At 42.5% G+C, this 20,739-nt stretch overlaps 1 protein-coding gene across 1 annotated transcript in view; it reads left to right on the top strand.

The window, feature by feature from the left end:
- Positions 1 to 20,739, top strand: part of pde11a (phosphodiesterase 11a) — a 362,432-nt gene that overhangs the window by 235,871 nt on the left and 105,822 nt on the right. The window contains exons 12-13 of the mRNA XM_068034578.1: positions 14,978 to 15,124; positions 16,893 to 17,000. Of these exons, the coding sequence (XP_067890679.1) occupies positions 14,978 to 15,124; positions 16,893 to 17,000 (255 nt within the window). The remainder of the gene's footprint in view (positions 1 to 14,977; positions 15,125 to 16,892; positions 17,001 to 20,739) is intronic.

Below are 20,739 nucleotides of genomic sequence, written 5' to 3'. Positions count from 1 at the left end.
GTAGGTAGTGCAGGACTCCTCTGAGTGCATCTCACTCTCCCATTGGTATTCAGTTCTGAATACTGAGGAAAGTGATGGTTTATCTGGGTAATGCAGCCAGGGCCATGGCACCACGGTTGGCTCAGATCTACAGGGGGCGCAAATACTAGAAAAGCAACAGTGAAAGGAGATTTGATAGTTAGGGGAATAGATAGGTGTTTCTGTGGCCACAGATGTGAATCCAGGATGGTGTGTTGCCTCCCTGGTGCCAGGGTCAAGAATGTCACTGAACAGTTGCAAGCATACTGAGGGGGTAGGGTGAACAGCCAGCGGTCATGATCCCCATTGGTACCAACAACGTAGATAGGAAGAGGGATGTGGTCCTGCAGTCAGAGTTTCGGAAGCTAGGTAAGAAATTAGCAAGCAGGACCTCAAAACTAGTTAAATATAGAAATAGGAGGATACAACAGATGGTGGAAAGATGGTGCTTTAGATTGTTGGGATATTGGGACCAGTTCTGGAAAAGGTGGGACCTGTACAGGCAGGACAGATTGCACCTGAACAGAGCCGGGACAAATTTCCCTGTGGAACGATTTGCTAGTGCTGTTGGGGAGGGTTTAAACTAACATGGCAGGGGTATGGGAACCGGGAGATAATACAAGAGGGGAACACCAATGTGCACAGAGAATTGGGAGAGATAGATTGCACTGGAGTAAGAGGGAAAGTATTAAAGTCAAAATTACGTTTACTATGCATGTATGTGAATGCACAGAGTGTTTTAAATAAGGTTGATGAGCTGCAGGTACAGATAGCCAACATGTAAGTTTGATGATGTGGCGATATTGGAGACCTGGTTCAAAGAAGGGCAAGACAGGGTACTAAATATTCCTAGATACAAGAGGCTGGATTTTAAGGAGCCCTCAACGTCGGGATCCATGGCCGGGGGGTGGGGTGGAGGGGAGGCGGGGGGCCTGAAGATGGCCCTGGATGAGGCCTGCCATGGAGCTGGACACCAGCAGGGCCCGGCCCGATCCTCTCGACAGTGGCAGTGGGGCATCATGGTGGTCCCCCCCACCCCTCGGCGATGGGAGCACAGTCAGCATTTGCAAATAAAGGAAATTAATAGATTTGCATGTACTTACCATTAATCCTGATGTTCCCCTGTGATCGCCAGCCCAGCGGCTGGCACTCCCGCGCCTTCGGATCCCTGTCTGGGGAAACGAGGTGCAACACTAGTGGGAAAAGGGCAGAAAGTAGGTTTCTCAGTGCAGGTGGTGGGGGGGATGGGGTCAAATTAACGGTCATGGGTGTAGGGGATGGTGGAAAGGGTTGAAGTTTAAAGTTTATACAGTTTGGGAGGGAAAGGTCAGATGGTAAAGGTAAGTGTTTTGGGAGGGGGGTAAGGCAAATAATTAATTTAATTGTTATTGGGGGATGGGAGAGGAGCAAAAGAGATGTATTTATTTAATTTCATTAAATCTTTCTTTAAATATTTAAATATGCCAGTAGGACTAACAGCCCTTTAAAAATGGCGTCAGCGCCTGCACAGCTGTCGCCATTGCCGGGACGGACAGCCCACCCCTCCACGTGATCGGGGGGGAGGGGGTGTCGGCCCACCCTGGCTAATTAAATGAGCTGCCGCGCTTGGAATCGCTGCGGCTGTTTGGTGTGCGGGCCACCACAAAATCAGCGGTGGGCTTATAAAATTCAGCCCAAGGTGTTCAGGAATGATAGGAAAGGGGGAGGGATGGCAGTTTTAATTATGGAGAACATTGCAGTACTGGAGAGAGAGGATGTCCCAGAGGGGTCAAGTACAGAATCTATTTGGCTGGAGCTGAAAAACAAAAAAGGTGTAATTACATTGCTCGGTATAGTCTATAGGCCACCAAGCAGTGGGAAAGACATAGAGGAACACATTTGCAAGGAAATTACAGTGAAGTGCATGAAGTTTAGAGTGGTTATAATAGGGGACTTTAATTATCCGAATATAGATTGGGATTGTAGTAGTATAAAGGGCAAAGAGGGGCAAGGGTTTCCAGTCCAATGAGAAAGGAGGCACTGCTAGACTGGTTCTTGGGAATGAGGTGGGCCAAGTGGATCAAGTGTCAGTAGGGGAACATTTAGGGGACAGTGATCATTGTATCATAAGGTTTAAGTTAGCTGTGGAAAAGGACAAGGAACAATCCAGAGTAAGAATAATGAACTGGGGAAAAGCCAATGTCAATGGAGGAAGAATGGATCTGATCCAGATAAATTGAAATTAGTTGTTGGCAGGCAAAATGGTAACTGAACAATTGGCTGCCTTTAAAGAAGAGATAGTCCGGGCACAATCAAGATATAGTCCCACAAAGGGGAAAGGTAGGACAAACAAATCCTGAGTTTCCAGAATGACGAAAGAGATAGCGATCATGATGAAGAAGAAAAAGTGTGCTTATGACCGATATCAGATGGATAACACAACCGAGAACCAGGCGGAATATAGAAGGATCAGAGGGGAAGTGGAAAAGCAAATAAGAGAAGCAAAGAGACAGTATGAAAGAGACTGGCAGGTAATATAAAACAGAATCCAAAAGTTTTCTACAGGCATATTAATAGTAAAAGAGTGGTGAAAGGAGGAGTGGGGCCAACTAGGGACCAAAAAGGGGATTTACACATGGAGGCAGGGGGCATGAATGAGGTATTAAATGAATTCTTTGCATCTATCTTACCAAGGAAGAAGATGCTGCAGAGGCCATTGTGAAAGAGGAGGTAATTCAGACACTTGAGGGGTTTAGAATTGATGAGGAGGTATTGGATAGTCTAGCTATACTTAAAGTCGCCAGGACCAGATGGGATGCATCCAAGGATATGGAGGGAAGTGAGAGTGGAAATTGCGGAGGCATTGGCCATAATTTTCCAGTCCTTCTTAGATTCAGGGTGGTGCCAGAGGACTGGAGAATTGCAAATGTTGCAACTTTGTTCAATAAAAGGTGTAAAGATGAGCCTAGTAATTACAGGCCTCGGTAGTAAGAAGCTTCTAAAAATGATAATTTGGGACAAAATTAATAGTCACATGGGCAAATGCAGGTTAATTAGGGAAAGCCAGCAGGGATTTGTGAAGGGCAAATCATGCTTAACTAACTTGCTTGAGTTTTTTGATGAGGTAACAGAGAATGTTGATGAGGATAATGCTGTTGATGTGGTGTGCATAGACTTTCAAAAAGTATTTGATAAAGGGCCACACAATAGACTATGAGCTAAGTTATAGCTCATGGAATAAAAGGGGCAATAACAACATGGATACGAAATTGGCTGAGTAACAGGAAACAAAGAGTAGTGGTAAATGGATGTTTTTGGACTGGTGGTGAAGTTTGCCAAGGGGTCAGTGTTAGGACCCTTGCTGTTCCTGATTATATAATAATGACCTAGCCCTTGGTGTACAAGGCACAATTTCAAAATTTGTGAATGATACAAAACTTGGAAACATTGTGAACTGTGAGGAGGATAGTGTAAAACTTCAAAAGGACATGGACTGGTTGGTGGAATAGGCAGACAAGTAGCAGATGAAATTTAATGCAGAGACGTGTGAAGTGATTCATTTTGGAAGGAAGAATGCGGAGAGACAATATAAAATAAAGGGTTCAATTCTAAAGGGGGTGCAGGAACAGAGGGACCTGGGTGTATATGTGCATAAATCATAGCAGGACAGGTTGAGAGTGTGGTTAATAGACCATACAGCATCCCAGGCTTCATTAATTGGGGTATAGAGTACAAAAGCAAGGATGTTATGTTAAACTTGTATAGAACACTGGTTCGGCCTCAACTGGAGTATTGTGTCCAGTTCTGGGCACCAGACTTTAGGAAAGATGTGATGGTGTTGAAGAGATTGCAGAAAAGGTTCATGAGAATGGTTCCAGGGATGAGGAACCAGTTACATGGATAGATTGGAGAAGTTGGGACTGTTTTCATTGAAGAAGAGAAGGTTGAGAGGAGATTTGAGAGAGGGGTCGTGACAGGATGGATAGGGAAAAACTTCCCATTGGTGGAGGGATCAAGAACAAGAGGGAACAGAGTTAAGGTAATTGACAAAAGAAGCAATAGTGGCATGCGGAAAAACTTTTTCACGCAGTATGAATATATGTTCACAGGGACTTGTCCTCTGCAGGCAAAAGGAACATGTCCAGGCATTGTGCCTTTTTTGAAATAAACAAAAATGTGGAGGACAATAGTTCCCTTGTGCATTCTCCATGGCAATGCCTCGATCAATCAGAGTCAACTTGCCAACCAATCAGCACCCTTTTCTCTTGCAGTATAAATTGTTGCTCCCTTTGAAATTTGGCACTCTTTGAAATTTGGCACTCTTGCATCTGTCCTGATGAGTGCAAGATGAAAAGCTTTGATAGCATGTGTCTTTTTTTTTTAGCAATACTCAAGTTCTGTACTACCAAGCAACTACTCACAATTAAAGCAAATATATCTTTGCCTTGAATTAATTCAAAGATTTCTCCTTGTAGGAAAGAATATTCTTAATGACCAAAAGATCACAATTATTTTTACCTCTTTTTTTTTCACCCAGGGCTGGTGAACTGGACATTCCAAGTATAATTAAAGAAAACTATTTCCAAACTAGTTAAATTTTTCAATTTGGGCTGTACTGTGAGATGATTCTTTCATAGAATCATAGAAACCTAGAACCATAGAAAAATTATGGCATAGAAGGAGGCCTTCAGCCCATCGTGTCTGTGCTAGCCCTGAAAAAAAACTAGCTGCCCAATCTAATCCCACCTTCCAGGTGCATGTCCAGGTACCTGTTAAAAGAATTGAGGGTTTCTGCCTCCCATCGTTCCTGGCAGTGAATTCCAGACGCCCACCACCCTCTGGGTGAAAAGGTTTTTCCTCATGTCCCCTCTAATCCTACTACCAATCACCTTAAATCTGTGCCCTAAACTTATAGCACAGAGTGAGGCCATTTGGCCTGTCATGCCAGTGTGGGTCCTTTAAGAGCTTAGTGTCACATCCCCGCTTTTTGTCCGTAAGCCTGTAGGTTCCTCACCCTCAACTACCTGCTGTTACGACCGACCACTCCACTCAAAGCCCTCAATTAAAATATACGATTCTGATTGTGGTGGGACCAACGCACTGTTAATTCAATCCTGTTGCTCCACAGATCGGCTAACATATCATTTAAAACTTTCCAAATTAAAGAAAGACCCAGCCAAATTGTACCATCTATTAACCCCCAAATGAGGCTAACCAAAGTAGGTGTCTTTAAATCAACAAATTAACTCTTTAATTAGAAGAACTAAATTCTTAAACACTATGAAGATATAAACAACATTTAAAATAGAAAAATTAGAGTCCTTGCAAATTTACAGTCCAATGTTGCCCAAAGTTCCCATTGAATGTTACCAGAAGTCCCCACAGAATGTTGCTTGAAGTCTTCACTGAATGTTGCTTGAAGTCCTCACAGAATGTTGCTGTCCTTCTCCTGCGAATTTCAACAATTAACGACTTGCAAACACTTCCAACAGAATCTTTTTCCAGGTGCTGTCATCACAGATGTGTCCTTTGTCTGTGTTCTGTTAGAACAAACTGTCTTCAACTAAAAGCCAGTTCAAAACTGAATTGTAACAAATGTATTGCATGAGACTCACTCCCAGTGGCTGTTTCCGTAGTATCGAGAATGCACCCTTTGAATCGCAGTCTCCAAATGGATGTTTCTAAGGCAACGAAAATGCACCTTCCTATAACTCCTGAGGCTTGCTGGTTCTTAAAGCAATATTGATCCTTTGCAAGCCTTAAAGGCAAACTGCATATTCCAAAAAAAAACTACAGGACCATGACACCTGCCCAATTCCTTTCAAAATTATTTATGGAATCAGCTTAAACCACCTTTTCAGGTAGAATGTTCCAGATCCTGATAACTGAGTGTAAAATTTTCTCCTCACCTCCCCTCCAGATCTTTTGCCAATGATTTTGAATCTATGGCCTCTGGCTATTGACCAACTCACCAGAGGGAATAGGTTTTCTCCACCTACACTGTCAAAACCTCTGATCATCTTGAAAACCTCTTAACCTCTGTTCCAAGGAGAACAGTCCTAACCTTTCTAACATCTCCTCATAACTGAAGTCCCTCATCTCTGGTAACGTCCTAGTAAACTTTCTCTGGAGCCTTTCTAAGACCTTTACATCTTTCCTCAAGTATGATGCCCAGAATGTTCCACAATAATCCAGCTGAGGCCTAACTGGTGATTTCTAAACGTTCTAGCAAGATTTCATTGCCTTTATGTTCTGTTCCTCTATTTATAAACCCATGTAATCAAAATGCTTTTCTAACTACCTTACCAACTTGCCCTGCTACCCTTAAGGATCTGCGTATATCCACACCAAAGTCTCATTGCTCATCTACACTTTTAAAAATCATGCCACTTATAGTATATTGCCTTTTCATATTAATCTTCCCAACATGCATCACTTCACACCTGTGCATTGAAGTCCATCTGTCATGCTTCTGTCCATTTCACCATCCTGTCTGCATCATCCTGAAGCTTATAAGTAGCCTCATCACTATATACTACATTGCTGAGTTTCATATCATCTGCAAAATTAATAAAGCTGCTCCCTACACCCAAGTCCATGTTGTTCATAAAAATCGCAGTGTAATGGAGCAAAAACTGACCCTTGGGGAACAGCACTGTAAACAATCTCCCTGTCTGTAAAACAGCAATCCACCATCACCACCCTTTGCTTCCTACCACTTTCCCCTTAAGCCTATGGGCTTCCATCTTCTTAATATGTCTCTTGTTTGGCACTTTGTTGAATGCCTTCTGAAAGTTCATATATACAACATCTACAGCATTACCTTGATCAACCTATTACCTCAAAAAGTTCAAGTAATATAGACACAATTTGCCTTTAGCAAATCCATGCTGAGTCCCTTGATTAACCCATGCCTTTCCAAATGAAAATTTATTTTGTCCCTGTTAATGACTTCCAATAACTTCCTCACTACCGTTATCAGGCTGACTGGCATGTAGTTTCCTGGTTTGTCTCCTCCCGTTTTTCAACTCATGGTATAACATAAGCAACCCGCCAGTCCTCTGGCACTACTTCTACATCCAAAAAGGATTGAAAGATTGTGACCAGTGCCTCTGTTATTTCTACCTTTTGCTTCTTTTAGTAACCTCGGATGAATTCCAACTGGACCAGGTAATTTACCAACTTTCAGTAATGCTAATATTTTTAGTACATATTCCATAACTTCCCTCTCCTTTTTTCATGTAACCTTCACATCATCTGCTTCCTTTGTGAAGACAGATGCAAAGTGCTCATTTAATGCTTAACCATGTCCTCTGTCTCTACATGAAGATTTCCCCTTGGATCCTTAATAGGCCTAGATTTGTTCCTAGGTAACCGCTTACACTTTATATGTTTATGAAATGTTTTAGTGTTCAATTTAATATTGCCTGCGACTCTTTTCTTGTAACCTCTATCTGCCTCCTGTATTAAATTCTTCAATTTCCTTCTCTACTTTCCATAATCTTCCTGGTTATTAACTGAATCTTGCTCCTGACATTTGTCATAAGCCTCCTTTTTCTGTTTTATTTCATTTGCCTTTCCCTCAGCAGAATATGAATCCATTTACCAACAAGCAAAAATATAGTACCTCACACAGTTGCCTAATGTACAGCTAAAGTCCTTTGAGTGAGTCTGAGGTAATACTGGCTAATTTCACACTGGAGTCTGAATTGTTTTTTGAACCTTAAGAATGTGGCATGTTGTAGTATTACAATTTAGTGGTATCATAATGCAGTGGTTTTGTTTCTATCCCAATGAACTGGGCAACTGCCAACTATCAAACTATGGAGAAAGCATGTTCTGTTACTAGTTGGTGTTATACAAATGATTAATTACTGCATGTAAAGGTACATTTCCAGAAGTGGCTCTTTATCTGCATGCATTATGCAGTGTTAGTAATGTGCTCTAAGTTGCCAATCTGTAACTTGATGGCCTGATTGGGGAAAGGCCACTGTGTAAGGTCCTCCCACCATAGTATGCCGAGCGGTTGGAACCCATATAAAGCCCCTTGGGCTGAATACACCAGAGAATGTTTTTTGGTATGTAATACAAATGTACATTGTTAATATAACTTGAAACGGCAAGGATAATGAGGCATCACATGTGCTGTATTGGAAAAAACTGATCTGTATTGCACTTTATGAAATGTCCAATTTGAATTGTTTAAGTCTTTTTACAAATTTTATGAATAAAGTATATTTTTGGGGAAAAAAAACCTGACAGCCTAGTGAACAAGGGCCGCATAGGAGGACTGGTGAAGGATGAATAAGTCATGACTGCTGCCATGAATCTGGGTGCAGACATGGGTGACATAAATATGCAGAGGGATAAATAACAATCCCAGTACCTCAAACATTTGAGCAGTTATACTTGTGAGTTAAATCCAAATATTATGGATCACCCAACTAATTTAGTTGAGATTAGTTTGTTAGATGAAACATCACAGAAAAAAATGTTTGTCCTACACCATTTAAATTGTGCCAACTGTCAGCCAATCATGGAGCACTACTGATGATAGCATTGCAAATGCTGTCATGTCAGCCATGGCTCAGTTGGTCGCACTCTTGCCTCTGAGTTACAGGTTGTGGGTTCAAGTCCCAATTCAGGACAAAAAACAATTTTGAGCACAAAAATCAAGACTGACACTCCAGTACTGCATTGTCAGATGAGATGTTAAACTGAGGCCCCGTCTACCCTCTCTGCTGGATATAAACGGTCCCGTGGCCCTATTTCGAAGAAGAGCAGTGGAGTTGTCCTGGCCAATGTTTATCCCTCAATCAACATCACTAAACAATAACAAACTAAACAACAAATCAGATTATCTGGTCATTCTCACATTGCTGTTTGTGGTAGCTTGCTGTGCACAAATTGGCTGCTGTGTTTCCTGCATTACAACAATGACCACAGGGGGAATTTTATGCTCCCCCCCCACAGTGGGTTTGGAGGTGGGGAGAGCATATAATCAGCTGATGTGGGGTGGGGTGGGACCCTGCCACCTTCCTGCCTCTGCTGAAATTAAGTCTGGGGCAGGAAGGCCTGTGAACGGACCTGCCATCAAATAAGGCCCTTAAAAGAAAACAGTACAAAACAAAACCCGACCATAGCCAACCCGAAACCAATCTGACCACAGCCCAACACATTTAGTCGGGTTTGTTCGGGTTCGGGTCAGGTAGCCAGGCTTCAGGACCCGGTATCAGGAAGAGGGGGCCCGCAGAGAGCCGACACCTGCCCTTGCTGCGATATCCCCATGAGCCCCACCTGCAAGATCCCCTACCCTGACTTACCTGTGGCCTGGGTCCAGTGTTGCTCCTGGGCCTTGGGTGGGTGCTCCACCGGCAGCAGCCACCACCTCAGCAGTGGCGCTGCTCAGGTAAAGAGCTGCCAGCTTCTGATTGGCTGGAAACTCTCAGAGGGTGGGGCTTCCATTGCCAGGGTCCTTGATCCCATGGAAGGCCTGCCGCTGTCCAGTTAATTGCCTAATTGGCACTTGATTCAGTGAGCCTCCCACAGAAGGGGCAAAGTGGGATTCTCATCAATGCTTTGGGCAGACATCGAGACCCCTGTCTCCCTGATAAAATCCCAGTCTTCACTTCACAAGTACTTAATTGACTGTAATGTGCTTTGGGACATCTGATGGCCATGAAAGGTGCTATATAAATGTAAGTCTTTTTTTATAATGCAGGTGTTCCTGGGTGAAGGCAGGTGAGGAACAATGATCAGTCCCTGTAGAGACAGAAAACTTGTTGGGGTTGAAATTCGTTTTGGTTGGTAGTACGTTCTATTCCCGAAAGCCCGTTAGTGAAGGATAGAACTAGAGCCAATCTCTACACGCTTTTATGTTTATTTGTAGAGTTACAAAATACAAGCATACACCTCCTAACCCAACGGCCACAGTTTTCGTCTGTGTCTAATTATAGGAGCTCAACTGAATCCCTAATTAATACCCACCACCTGCTCACAATTAAATACAATTAATATACAATTAATGGTGCATGTTTTACTATGTTAAAGGCACTATGTAGATGCAACTAGCTGCTGTTGCAAAGCAGACAATAGGCAACCTGTATTACAATCTAGCCCATTCTCTTTTTAATTGAAGTGAATAGAAATAAAAAAAGGTAAGGAGGGGGAGGACGTTTTGAAATGTGTTTATGAGAACTTCCTTGACCAGCATGTTCTCGATCCAATTAGGAAGGAGGCATTTCTGGATCTGGTTCTGGGAAATTAGGTCAGTCAAATGGACCAAGTGTCTGTAGGGGAATACTTGGGTAAAAGTGATCATCGTATCATAAGGTTTACATTAGTAATGGAGAAGAGCACGGAACAATCTAAAGTAGAACTTCTAAATTCAAAGAGGGCGGCTAACTTCAATGGGATGAGAGGGGATCTTGCCAGGGTAAAATAGAACCAAAAACTGATAGGAAAAATGGTAACAGAACAACAAGTGATCTATAAGGAGAAGATGTTTCAGGTACAGCTAGGTACATTCCAACAGGGTGAAAATTGGGTGAACCAAATCCAGGGCTGCTTGGGTGACAAGGGAGATAAAGAATATGATGAAACAAAAAATGAGGGTTTATGATGTATGTGAATTCTTCAAACAAGAACCAGGCCAAAGCCAATAAGTTGAGAGGGGAAGTGAAGAGGAAATTAAGACTGGCAATGAGAGAATATAAGAATAGAATGGCAGCGAACACAAAAGAGAATCCAAAAATCTTCTACTGGTATGTAAGTAGTAAGCAGGTAGTAAGAGTTGGAGTGGGGCCTATTAGGGACAAAGAAGGTGATATATGCTTAGAGATGCAGGCCAAGGCTAGAGTACTTAATGAGTACTTTGTATCAGTGTTCACTAAAGAAGAGGATGCTGATAAAATATCTGTAGAAGCAAAGATGGTTGAGGTAATGGATGGGTGAAAATTTATAGACCGGATGTACTGGAAAGGCTGGCAATGCTTAGAGTGGATAAGGCACCTTGTCCGGATGGCTTGCAAGCGAGTGTAATAGCGGAAGGGCTTTCCAGAATCTTTCAATCTTCCCTAGGGGGGAGATGCCAGAGGACTGGAGAGTGGCAAATGTTGACACCTTTATTCAAGAAAGCATGTAAGGACATTTTTAGTAACCACAGGCCTGTCAATGATGGATATGGTTTTGGAAACAATAATTAGGGAAAAAAATTAACAGGTACTTGGAGAGATTTGAGTTAATTGAGGAGAACCAACATGGAATTGTAAAAGGCAGATCGTGCTTGACTGAATTTTTTGATGAAGTAACAGAAGGTTGATAAAGGAAATGCAATGGATGTTGTCGATATGGATTTTAAGAAAACATCTGACAGCTGGTTAACAAAATTGAGGCTCACAGAATAGGAGTGTCAGTGTCAGCTTGGATTTAAAAAATCAGGTTAAGGACAGAAAACAGTGGGTCGTGATAAATGGTTGTTTTTCAGAATGGAGGATGGTAGACAGTGGTGTTCCCCAAGGTTCAGTGCTAGGACCACTGCTTTGATATATATATGATTTGGATATTGGAATACAGAGTAAAATTTCAAAATTTGCTGATGATCTCATAAGGTGTGGCAAGCAGTGAGGATGATGCAAATCTACTGCAACAGGACATAGATAGGCTAGCAGAATGTGGAGACAAGTGCAGATGGAATTTAATAGAGAAGAGTAAGATGATGCATTTTAGCAGAAGGATAGATTGGCAATATATACTTAAGGGCACAGTTCTCAAGAGTGTGCAAGAACAGAGGGGCCTTGGGGTCCATATGCACAGATCCTTGACGGTGGCAGGGCATATTGAGAGAATAGTTACCAAAGCATATGGCATCTTCAGTTTTATAAATAAAGGTGTTCAATACAACAGCAGGGAAGTTATGATGAACCATTTTATAAAGCTCTGGTTAAGCCACAACTAGAGTATTTTTTTTTATTCATTCATGGGATGTGGGCGTCACTGGCCAGGCCAGCATTTATTGTCCATCCCTGATTGCCCTTGAGAAGGTGGTGGTGAGCTGCCTTCTTGAATCGCTGCAGTCCATTTGGCGTAGGTATACCCACAGTGCTGTTAGGAAGGGAGTTCCAGGATTTTGACCCAGCGACAGTGAAGGAACGGCGATATAGTTCCAAGTCAGGATGGTGTGTGACTTGGAGGGGAACTTGCAGGTGGTGGTGTTCCAATGTATTTGCTGCCCTTGTCCTTCTTGTTGGTAGAAGTCGCGGGTTTGGAAGGTGCTGTCTAAGGAGCCTTGGTGCAGTGCATCTTGTAGATGGTACACACTTCTGTCACTGTGCGTCGGTGGTGGAGGGAGTGAATGTTTGTAGATGGGGTGTTAATCAAGCAGGCTGCTTTGTCCTGGATGGTGTCAAACTCCTTGAGTGTTGTTGGAGCTGCACCCATCCAGGCAAGTGGAGAGTATTCCATCACACTCCTGACTTGTGCCTTGTAGATGGTGGACAGGCTTTGGGGAGTCAGGAGGTGAGTTACTCGCCGCAGGATTCCTAGCCTCTGACCTGCTCTTGTAGCCACGGTATTTATATGGCTGCTCCAGTTCAGTTTCTGGTCAATGGTAGCCCCTAGGATGTTGATAGTGGGGGATTCAGCGATGGTAATGCCATTGAATGTCAAGGGGAGATGGTTAGATTCTCTCTTGTTGGAGATGTTCATTGCCTGGCACTTGTGTGGCGCGAATGTTACTTGCCACTTATCAGCCCAAGCCTGGATATTGTCCAGGTCTTGCTGCATTTCTACACGGACTGCTTCAGTATCTGAGGAGTCATGAATGGTGCTGAGCATTGTGCAATCATCAGCGAACATCCCCACTTCTGACCTTATGATTGAAGGAAGGTCATTGATGAAGCAGCTGCAGATGGTTGGGCCTAGGACACTACCCTGAGGAACTCCTGCAGTGATGTCCTGGAGCTCAGATGATTGACCTCCAACAACCACAACCATCTTCCTTTGCGCTAGGTGTGACTCCAGCCAGCGGAGGGTTTTCGCCCTGATTCCCATTGACCTCAGTTTTGCTTGGGCTCCTTGATGCCATACTCGGTCAAATGCTGCCTTGATGTCAAGGGCAGTCACTCTCACCTCACCTCTTGAGTTCAGCTCTTTTGTCCATGTTTGAACCAAGGCTGTAATGAGGTCAGGAGCTGAATGGCCCTGGCGGAACCCAAACTGAGTGTCACTGAGCAGGTTATTGCTAAGCAAGTGCCGCTTGATGACACTGTTGATGACACCTTCCATCACTTTACTGATGGTTGAGAGTAGGCTGATGGGGCGATAATTGGCCGGGTTGGACCTGTCCTGCTTTTTGTGTACAGGACATACCTGGGCAATTTTCCACATTGCAGGGTAGATGCCAGTGTTGTAGCTGTACTGAAACAGCTTGGCTGGGGGCGCGGCAAGTTCTGGAGCACAGGTCTTCAGTACTGTTGCCGGAATATTGTCAGGGCCCATAGCTTTTGCAGTATCCAGTGCCTTCAGTCGTTTCTTGATATCACGCGGAGTGAATCAAATTGACTGATTGCATCCACTTTAGGAAGGATGAAGAGGTCCTTGAAAGGATGCAGAGGAGATTTACTAGAATGGTTCCAGGGATGAGGAATTTTAGCTTCAAGGTTAGGTTGGAGAAGCTGGGGTTGTTCTCCTTGGAGCAAAGGAAGTTGAGGGGAGATTTGATAGAGGTGTACAAGATTATGACAGGTTTAGATAAGGTAACTAAAGAAAAGCTGTTCCCATTAGCTGATGGTACAAGGACTAATGGACACAGATTTAAGGTTTTGGCAAATGATGCACGGGGTATGTGAGGAAAAACTTTTTTATGCAGCGAGTGGTAATGACCTGGAACCCACTGCCTACAAGGATGATCGAAGCGGAGACGATTAATGATTTCAAAAGGAAATTGGATGGGCACTTCAGGGAAATAAATTTGCAGGGCTACAGGGACTGAGCAGGAGAATGAGACTGACTGGATTCCTCTTCAGAGAGCAGACATGGACTCGATGGGCCAAATTGTCTCCTTCTGTCCCGTAATGATCCTATGACTCTATAAATTGGTGGAGTATAAAATGGCTGCCAATTCACTACTGCCCACAAGAAATTTCAACCCTGTTGAATGAAACTGAAGAGGGATTTCAGAGCCAACAATGGAAGCAGATGTGTCAAATGGTGATGTTTTATACTGAATATCTTATTAAAATAATCTCTTTTAGCTCAAGAAGCAATCGTTGGCATTCCTTACAGATAACTCTTAACAAAATTAAGTAAATTAAAAGTATTCTCTTCAACACACTTGAGATAAATGAAATAAATGTATGCCCCTCTTGTACAACAACTATATAAATGAATCTATGGATAGTTGTGTATGGACAATAGATTCAACATACACAACTGACAAACAATTGCTATGGTTTATGAAAAATCAAGGAGAAAAAGAAATTTGCATCTTGAATTGTGTTTAAAAAAATTAGAACTACCCATCGGCAATGTTTATGAACGGCACATTTTGTTTTCAAAATATTCAAAATTAGGAAAATCAATAATTATTTTTCCATGAAAAATAGTCTAACTCCTAAATAGAACTAATGCTTTAACAAAGTCTTTGAACTGGACTGGGATACTGCAAATTCCAAATACAAAATAGGCTTAGATGTCATTTGGCAGATTGTTAGGTGACTCCCAATACATAACATTTTTCAAAAAGTTTGTGATTTGTCATTTGGTACACCACCATCATTGCAGACTGCTTTTGAAACATCTCCCCAAGATGCAGTTGTAGTCCAAAAGTTGGATCTTTTACCTTTGGGAAGGTTACAAAGAAGATCTCCCTCTCTCTCTCTCGGTTTCTTGGTGTATTATTTGCTATGAAGAGCAGATGAAAAGTCAAACTGAAACCTCAGTTTTGAATTATTAAAAGCCTGGGAATTCTTTCTGTTTGCAGGCAGCAAACATCCCGCTTGTTACTGAACTCAGTATTGATGAATTCCATTTCAATGACTTCTCTCTTGACAAGGATGCTATGATCACTGCAGCCCTCAGAATGTTTATGGAGCTTGGAATGGTGCAGAAATTCAAAATTGATTATGAGGTAATTCATCAAAATACAAGTGGAATAATTTATGACGTAAATTTTGTGTATTATTCAAGATATTTATTTACCATACTCATGTAAAATGTGTAAGACCTGATCAAGGATGAGTTTATTGATATTTGAGCCTGACAGAAATCAGCTTATGGGCAGTGACTCCTTCCCCTCTCATTGCAGTCCCCCCATCTGGCCATATATCCTGCCATCAAAATTGGATTCACGGTAGCATGGCCATCATCAGGTCCCACTTGGGCCTTTCCCCTTACTCCTGATACCTTTTGCTCGTTCACCATCTTCCAAACCTCAAACAGCCTCAGTTCTTCTGTTCTGTCCTACTATCATCACCGATCTAACATACCTTTCCATAATTGTTGGCACCCAGCTTGGTGTTCCCCTCTTCTGTAATTCCCTGCTCAGATTCCTTCATTTCAGCTTCCACTATACACAGAGCAGAAAGACTAAGGGGAAAAAATTCACCAAAATATGTTGTTACCGTGACCATGGTCTATGAGCTCTCTGCAGCATACAGCTCAGACATCTTCCTTCACTGTCTGTCCTTGATGGTGCACGTCCATATAATAATATATATTTAATATATAATATAATTTATATATAATTAATAATTTAATATGCTAAATACTTAAAGGGATAGACAGGGTAGATGCAGGTATAATGTTACCCCTGGTTGGGGAGTCTAGTACCAGGGAACACAATTTCAAAATAAGGGGGAAGCCACTTAGGACAGAGATGAGGAGAAATTTCTTTACTCAGAGGGTTGTGAATCTTTGGAATTCTCTACCCCAGAGGCCTGTGGAAGCTCAGTCATTGAGTATGTTTAAAGCAGAGATTTACAGATTTCTAAATACCAGTGACATAAAGGGATATGGGGATAGTGTGGGGAAAAGGCATTGAAGTGGATGATCAACCATGATCGTATTGAATGGGGGAGCAGGCTCAAGGGGCTGAATAGCCTACTCCTGCTCCTATGTTCCTATGCTACTGAAGTCTGCCTTTGTTACCCATGTTACGCACCATTTTAGCCGATAACTGATGAGCAATAACCAAGGCTATAAATTGCACACAACAATCAAAAAAACACTTGCTTTTCATTTTTCCACCTTACTCACAAGTGTACAAAAAAGTTAAAGTATGCATGCAAATGGCTTATAAATATTAGCATTGGGATCATATTCCCAATGTGCGTGTCTCTTCCTTTATTTATTTTTCACAAATAAAAAGTGCAATTAGGCACATGCGGTTAGTGGCTAATGAATTGGACAATACCACTTCATACAAATTCCAACTCCCCAAAACCATATTGCTCACATCCAGTCCCATACCAAGTTCCTCTCATCCCTGTCGTCACTGACCTCCACTGGCCAAAGCACTTGATTCAAAATCCTTGGTCAAGTTTACAAATCTTTGCATAGGCTCTCCCCTCACTGCATAACCTCCCCTGGCCATATGTCACAGGCTATGCCTTATTATCCTTTGACCCATCCACTCCCATTGCTCCTCTTTTGGTTACATAAATCTTAGTCATCTCAGTACTGCTCTCTGAAACTCTTTCTCTCTTTCTAAACCTCTTTGCCTTTCTACTTTCTATCATTCCTTTAAAAGCCTCCTCAAAAATTTAACTTTTCAACCATGCATTCATCATTCCTAATCTTGCCATGATTGCCTATAATCCACTTCTCCTCTGTGAAGAGCCTTGAATGTTTTATTATATTAAAGCAGCTATATAAATGCAAGTTGTTATTCTATACAGACTTTGTGCAGATGGTTACTGACTGTCCGGAAGAACTACAGGATGGTTCTCTACCACAACTGGCGGCATGCATTTAATGTGTCACAGTGCATGTTTGCAATGTTGACTGTGAGTATTCTAAATAGTACAGTAATGTATGACATGAAGTATCAAAACAAGTTATTCAGTTTTATTGAAAATGTATATTTGTTTTAAATTTGATTTTATCTTTGTTGATCTAGTTAAATTTAATTTACTTGCAATGGTATAAAATTAATACTGAAACCTCTAGAACTTTGTGATTTCAATACCTCAATGCAGTAACACAGCGGGTCTTGAACATTCAGTATCAAAAGGTGAATGAAAGTGTGTCCCCATTGTCATATGATAGTAGGGGAAAATGACGTAAAGCTAGCAATAATGGAGCATATCATGAAGAAAGCATAAGTGAATCAAACAGACTAGATGAGCCTAACGACTTGGACCTTTCATTCTAATTGGAAGAATGAGAGAAAACAAAAGCAAAATATCGTAAATAATCACAGTTAAAGAACAGATACAGTTAGATACAGTTAAACATATCTCTGCAGAAACAGTAAGTAAACAGTAATGAACACATTAGCTGCCATGGAGAAAGGCAAGTTAATATTTCAGTTCGAGCTATTCCTTAGTACTGTTTGAATCCAGGAGACTGATGAAAGTCTGTTTTGATGCAAAATGGCACATGAAATATTTCTTCCAGATTCTGACTAACAGTCTGTATTTTCTGTTTTTATTTCAAATCAAGTCAAACCAAGTAACAAAGTTAATGGTGCAAAATTACCTTCTACTACACGAGTTTATTTCTAGTTGTATGCATATGGGAGTCAAGAGCAAGTTGAATATTCAAGTGAAGCAAGATTAGTGGATGGGTGATGAAGATACGGACATACGAATTAGAAGAAGGAGTAGGCCCCTCGGCCCCTCGAGCCTGCTCCGCCATTCAATAAGTTCATACTAATTGCTCCACATTTCCACCTACCCCCGATAACTTTTCACCCCCTTGCTTATCAAGAATCTATCTACCTCTGCCTTAAAAATATTCAAAGACTCTGCTTCCACCACCTTTTGAGGAAGAGAATTCCAAAACTCACGACCTTCTGAGAGAAAGAATTTCTCCTCATCTCTATCTTAAATGAGCAACCCCTTATTTTTAAACAGTGACCCCCTAGTTTGAGATTCTCCCACAAGGGGAAACATCCTTTCCACATCCACCCTGTCAAGTCCCCTCAGGATCTTATATGTTTCAATTGAGTCGCCTCTTACTCTTCTGAATTCCAGCAGATACAAGCCTATCCTGTCCAATCTATCCTCGTAAGACAGCCCGCCCATTCCAGGTATTAGTCTAATAAACCTTCTCTGTACTGCCTCCAACGCATTTGCATCCTTCCTTAAATAAGGAGACCAGTACTATACACAGTACTCCAGATTTGGTCTCACCAAGGCCCAGTATAGCTGAAGCATAATGTCCCTACTTTTGTATTTAATTCTCCTCGCGATAAACAATAACATTCTATTAGCTTTCCTAATTACATGCTGTACCTGCATACTAACCTTTTGCAATTCATGCAATTGGACACCCAGATCCCTCTGCATCTCAGAGCTCTGGAATCTCTCACCATTTAGATAATATGCTTCTTTTTATTCTTCCTGCCAAAGTGGACAATTTCATACTTTCCCACATTATACTCCATTTGCCAGGTCTTTGCCCACTCACTTAACCTATCTGTATCCCTTTGTAGCCTCCTTATGTCCTCTTCACAAGTTACTTTAATACCTAACAATGTGTTAGCAGCAAATTTAGCAATCATAACTTCAGTCCCTTCATCTAAGTCATTTATATAAATTGTAAAAAGTTGAGGCCCCAGCACAGATCCATAAATGGGTCATTTTCTGGTTGGCAATATGTTACAAGTGGTGTTACATCTTGCCAACCAGAAAATGACCTATTTATGCCTACTCTTTGTTTCCTATTAGCTAGCCAATCTTCTATCCATGCCAATATGTTACCCCCTACACCATGAACTTTTATTTTCTGCAATAACCTTTGATGTGGGACCTTATCAATTTCCTTCTGGAAATCTAAGTACAATACATCCACCAGTTCCCTTTATCCACAACACATGTAGCTCCCTCAAAGAACTCCAATAAATTGGTTAAACATGATTTCCCTTCACAAAACTATGTTGACTCTGCCTGAATCCTTCAATTTTCCTAAATACCCTGCTATTACGTCTTTAATAATAGCTTCTACTATTTTCCCTAAGACAGATGTTAAGCTAACTGGCCTGTAGTTTCCTGCTTTCTGTCTTCCCTTTTTAAATAAAGGAGTTACATTGGCTATTTTCCATCTTAACGGAACTTTCACCAAATCTAGGGAATTTTGGAAAATTAAAACTAACTCATCAACTATCTCACTGGCCATGAGATAACTAGAGCAAGCCAAGGAAGGAGAAGGCAGTATGCAGGTGTGAGGGGTGGGGGGAAATACAAGATGAAAGGGAAAAGGGGGGAAAGGATGCGCAGTGGGGAGGATGGGAAAAGTTGGATGGGAACAGGGATGCAGGGATGAGAGAGGGCACACAAAGGAAACACACACTATTCCAATGTTTTTATCTTTAATCACTGTTTAATAATATTTGTTTATACAGCTGCCATCTAATATTTGCTGTTGCGTGCAAAATACCAAGACTTGCATACGATTTGTTTCTGTATTGGTAACATATTGTTCTCAGGTTTTTCATACCAAAAGACTTTGTACTATTCATGTTAGCGAAATTAATTTATGAAAGTGCTTGGTTGACAGGATGACTGGTAATTTACAAAAGGATAAAGCTTGCAAACCCAGCCTCGTCCTCCCGTTCCACGAGATGGAAACATTGGTGACGGGCCAGACTTTTACATTGGGCGAGAGGCCTTGCCCACCGGCCAAAAAGTTGGGGGCAAGCTCGCCTCCACCGGGCCTGGGGAGCCATGCCAGAATTTTATGCTCCCCAGGCCCTTAACTGGACTTGGACGGGACTTCTATCTCTCTGAGGCAGGAAGTCCTGTCACCAAGGGCGCCAGCCAATCAGCGGGCCGGCAGCTCTTAGTCCCAGCAGCACCAGCAGGAACAGTGGCCACTTCTGGGATTGCACCCAGCATCGGCAGCAAGAGGGACGCCGGCCCCGGAAGAAAGGTAAGTTTTGGTGCCTTGCTGGGGACAATCAGCCCGGCCCCGGCGAGGCAAAGGGCGGTCGGTTGGTGGGGTTGGGGGGAGGTTCTTTATTTTAATGGACGCAGTTAGGGCTTTGGGGTCCCTCCCTGGGACACAGTGTGCCTCATCAGGAGGGTCCACCTCAGCCCACAAGGAGGCCGCCAGGCTTTACCTGGCGGCATTCTAGGGGCCTAAGGCACCCGCCAACCACTAGTAAAATGCCAGCGGCGGTGGGAGAAGACCCTTAAGTGGCAGCTAATTGGCCACTTAAGGGCCTTGCCTGACCTGGGGCTGGCAGGCCGTTTCTCGTACCACCACCCCCCCCCCACCCCACCCCACCCCACCTCCCACTCAATTTTACACTCCCCATCACCCCCGGAACCATACCTCTCCTGTGGGGAGGGGGGGATGTAAAATTCCGGCCTATATCTTGCAGCTTGAAAATAAAAATAACATTCAATTGAAGCAGCAGTGTTTAAGGTAGAGAGACAGAGTGGAATCTGTATGTTTATGCAATGTAATATTTATCTAAGGAAAATAGTCTCTGGGGGTTCTCCTAATCAGCTGCTGTAACTTCGGCAGATGATCAACAGTGACCTGCTGATGAACTGTGTAAACAGTGTTTCCACCTAC

The sequence above is a fragment of the Heterodontus francisci genome, chromosome 7 (assembly GCF_036365525.1).
Source record: "Heterodontus francisci isolate sHetFra1 chromosome 7, sHetFra1.hap1, whole genome shotgun sequence".
NCBI lineage: Eukaryota > Metazoa > Chordata > Chondrichthyes > Heterodontiformes > Heterodontidae > Heterodontus > Heterodontus francisci.
This window is presented reverse-complemented; position numbering and strand designations above follow the sequence as displayed.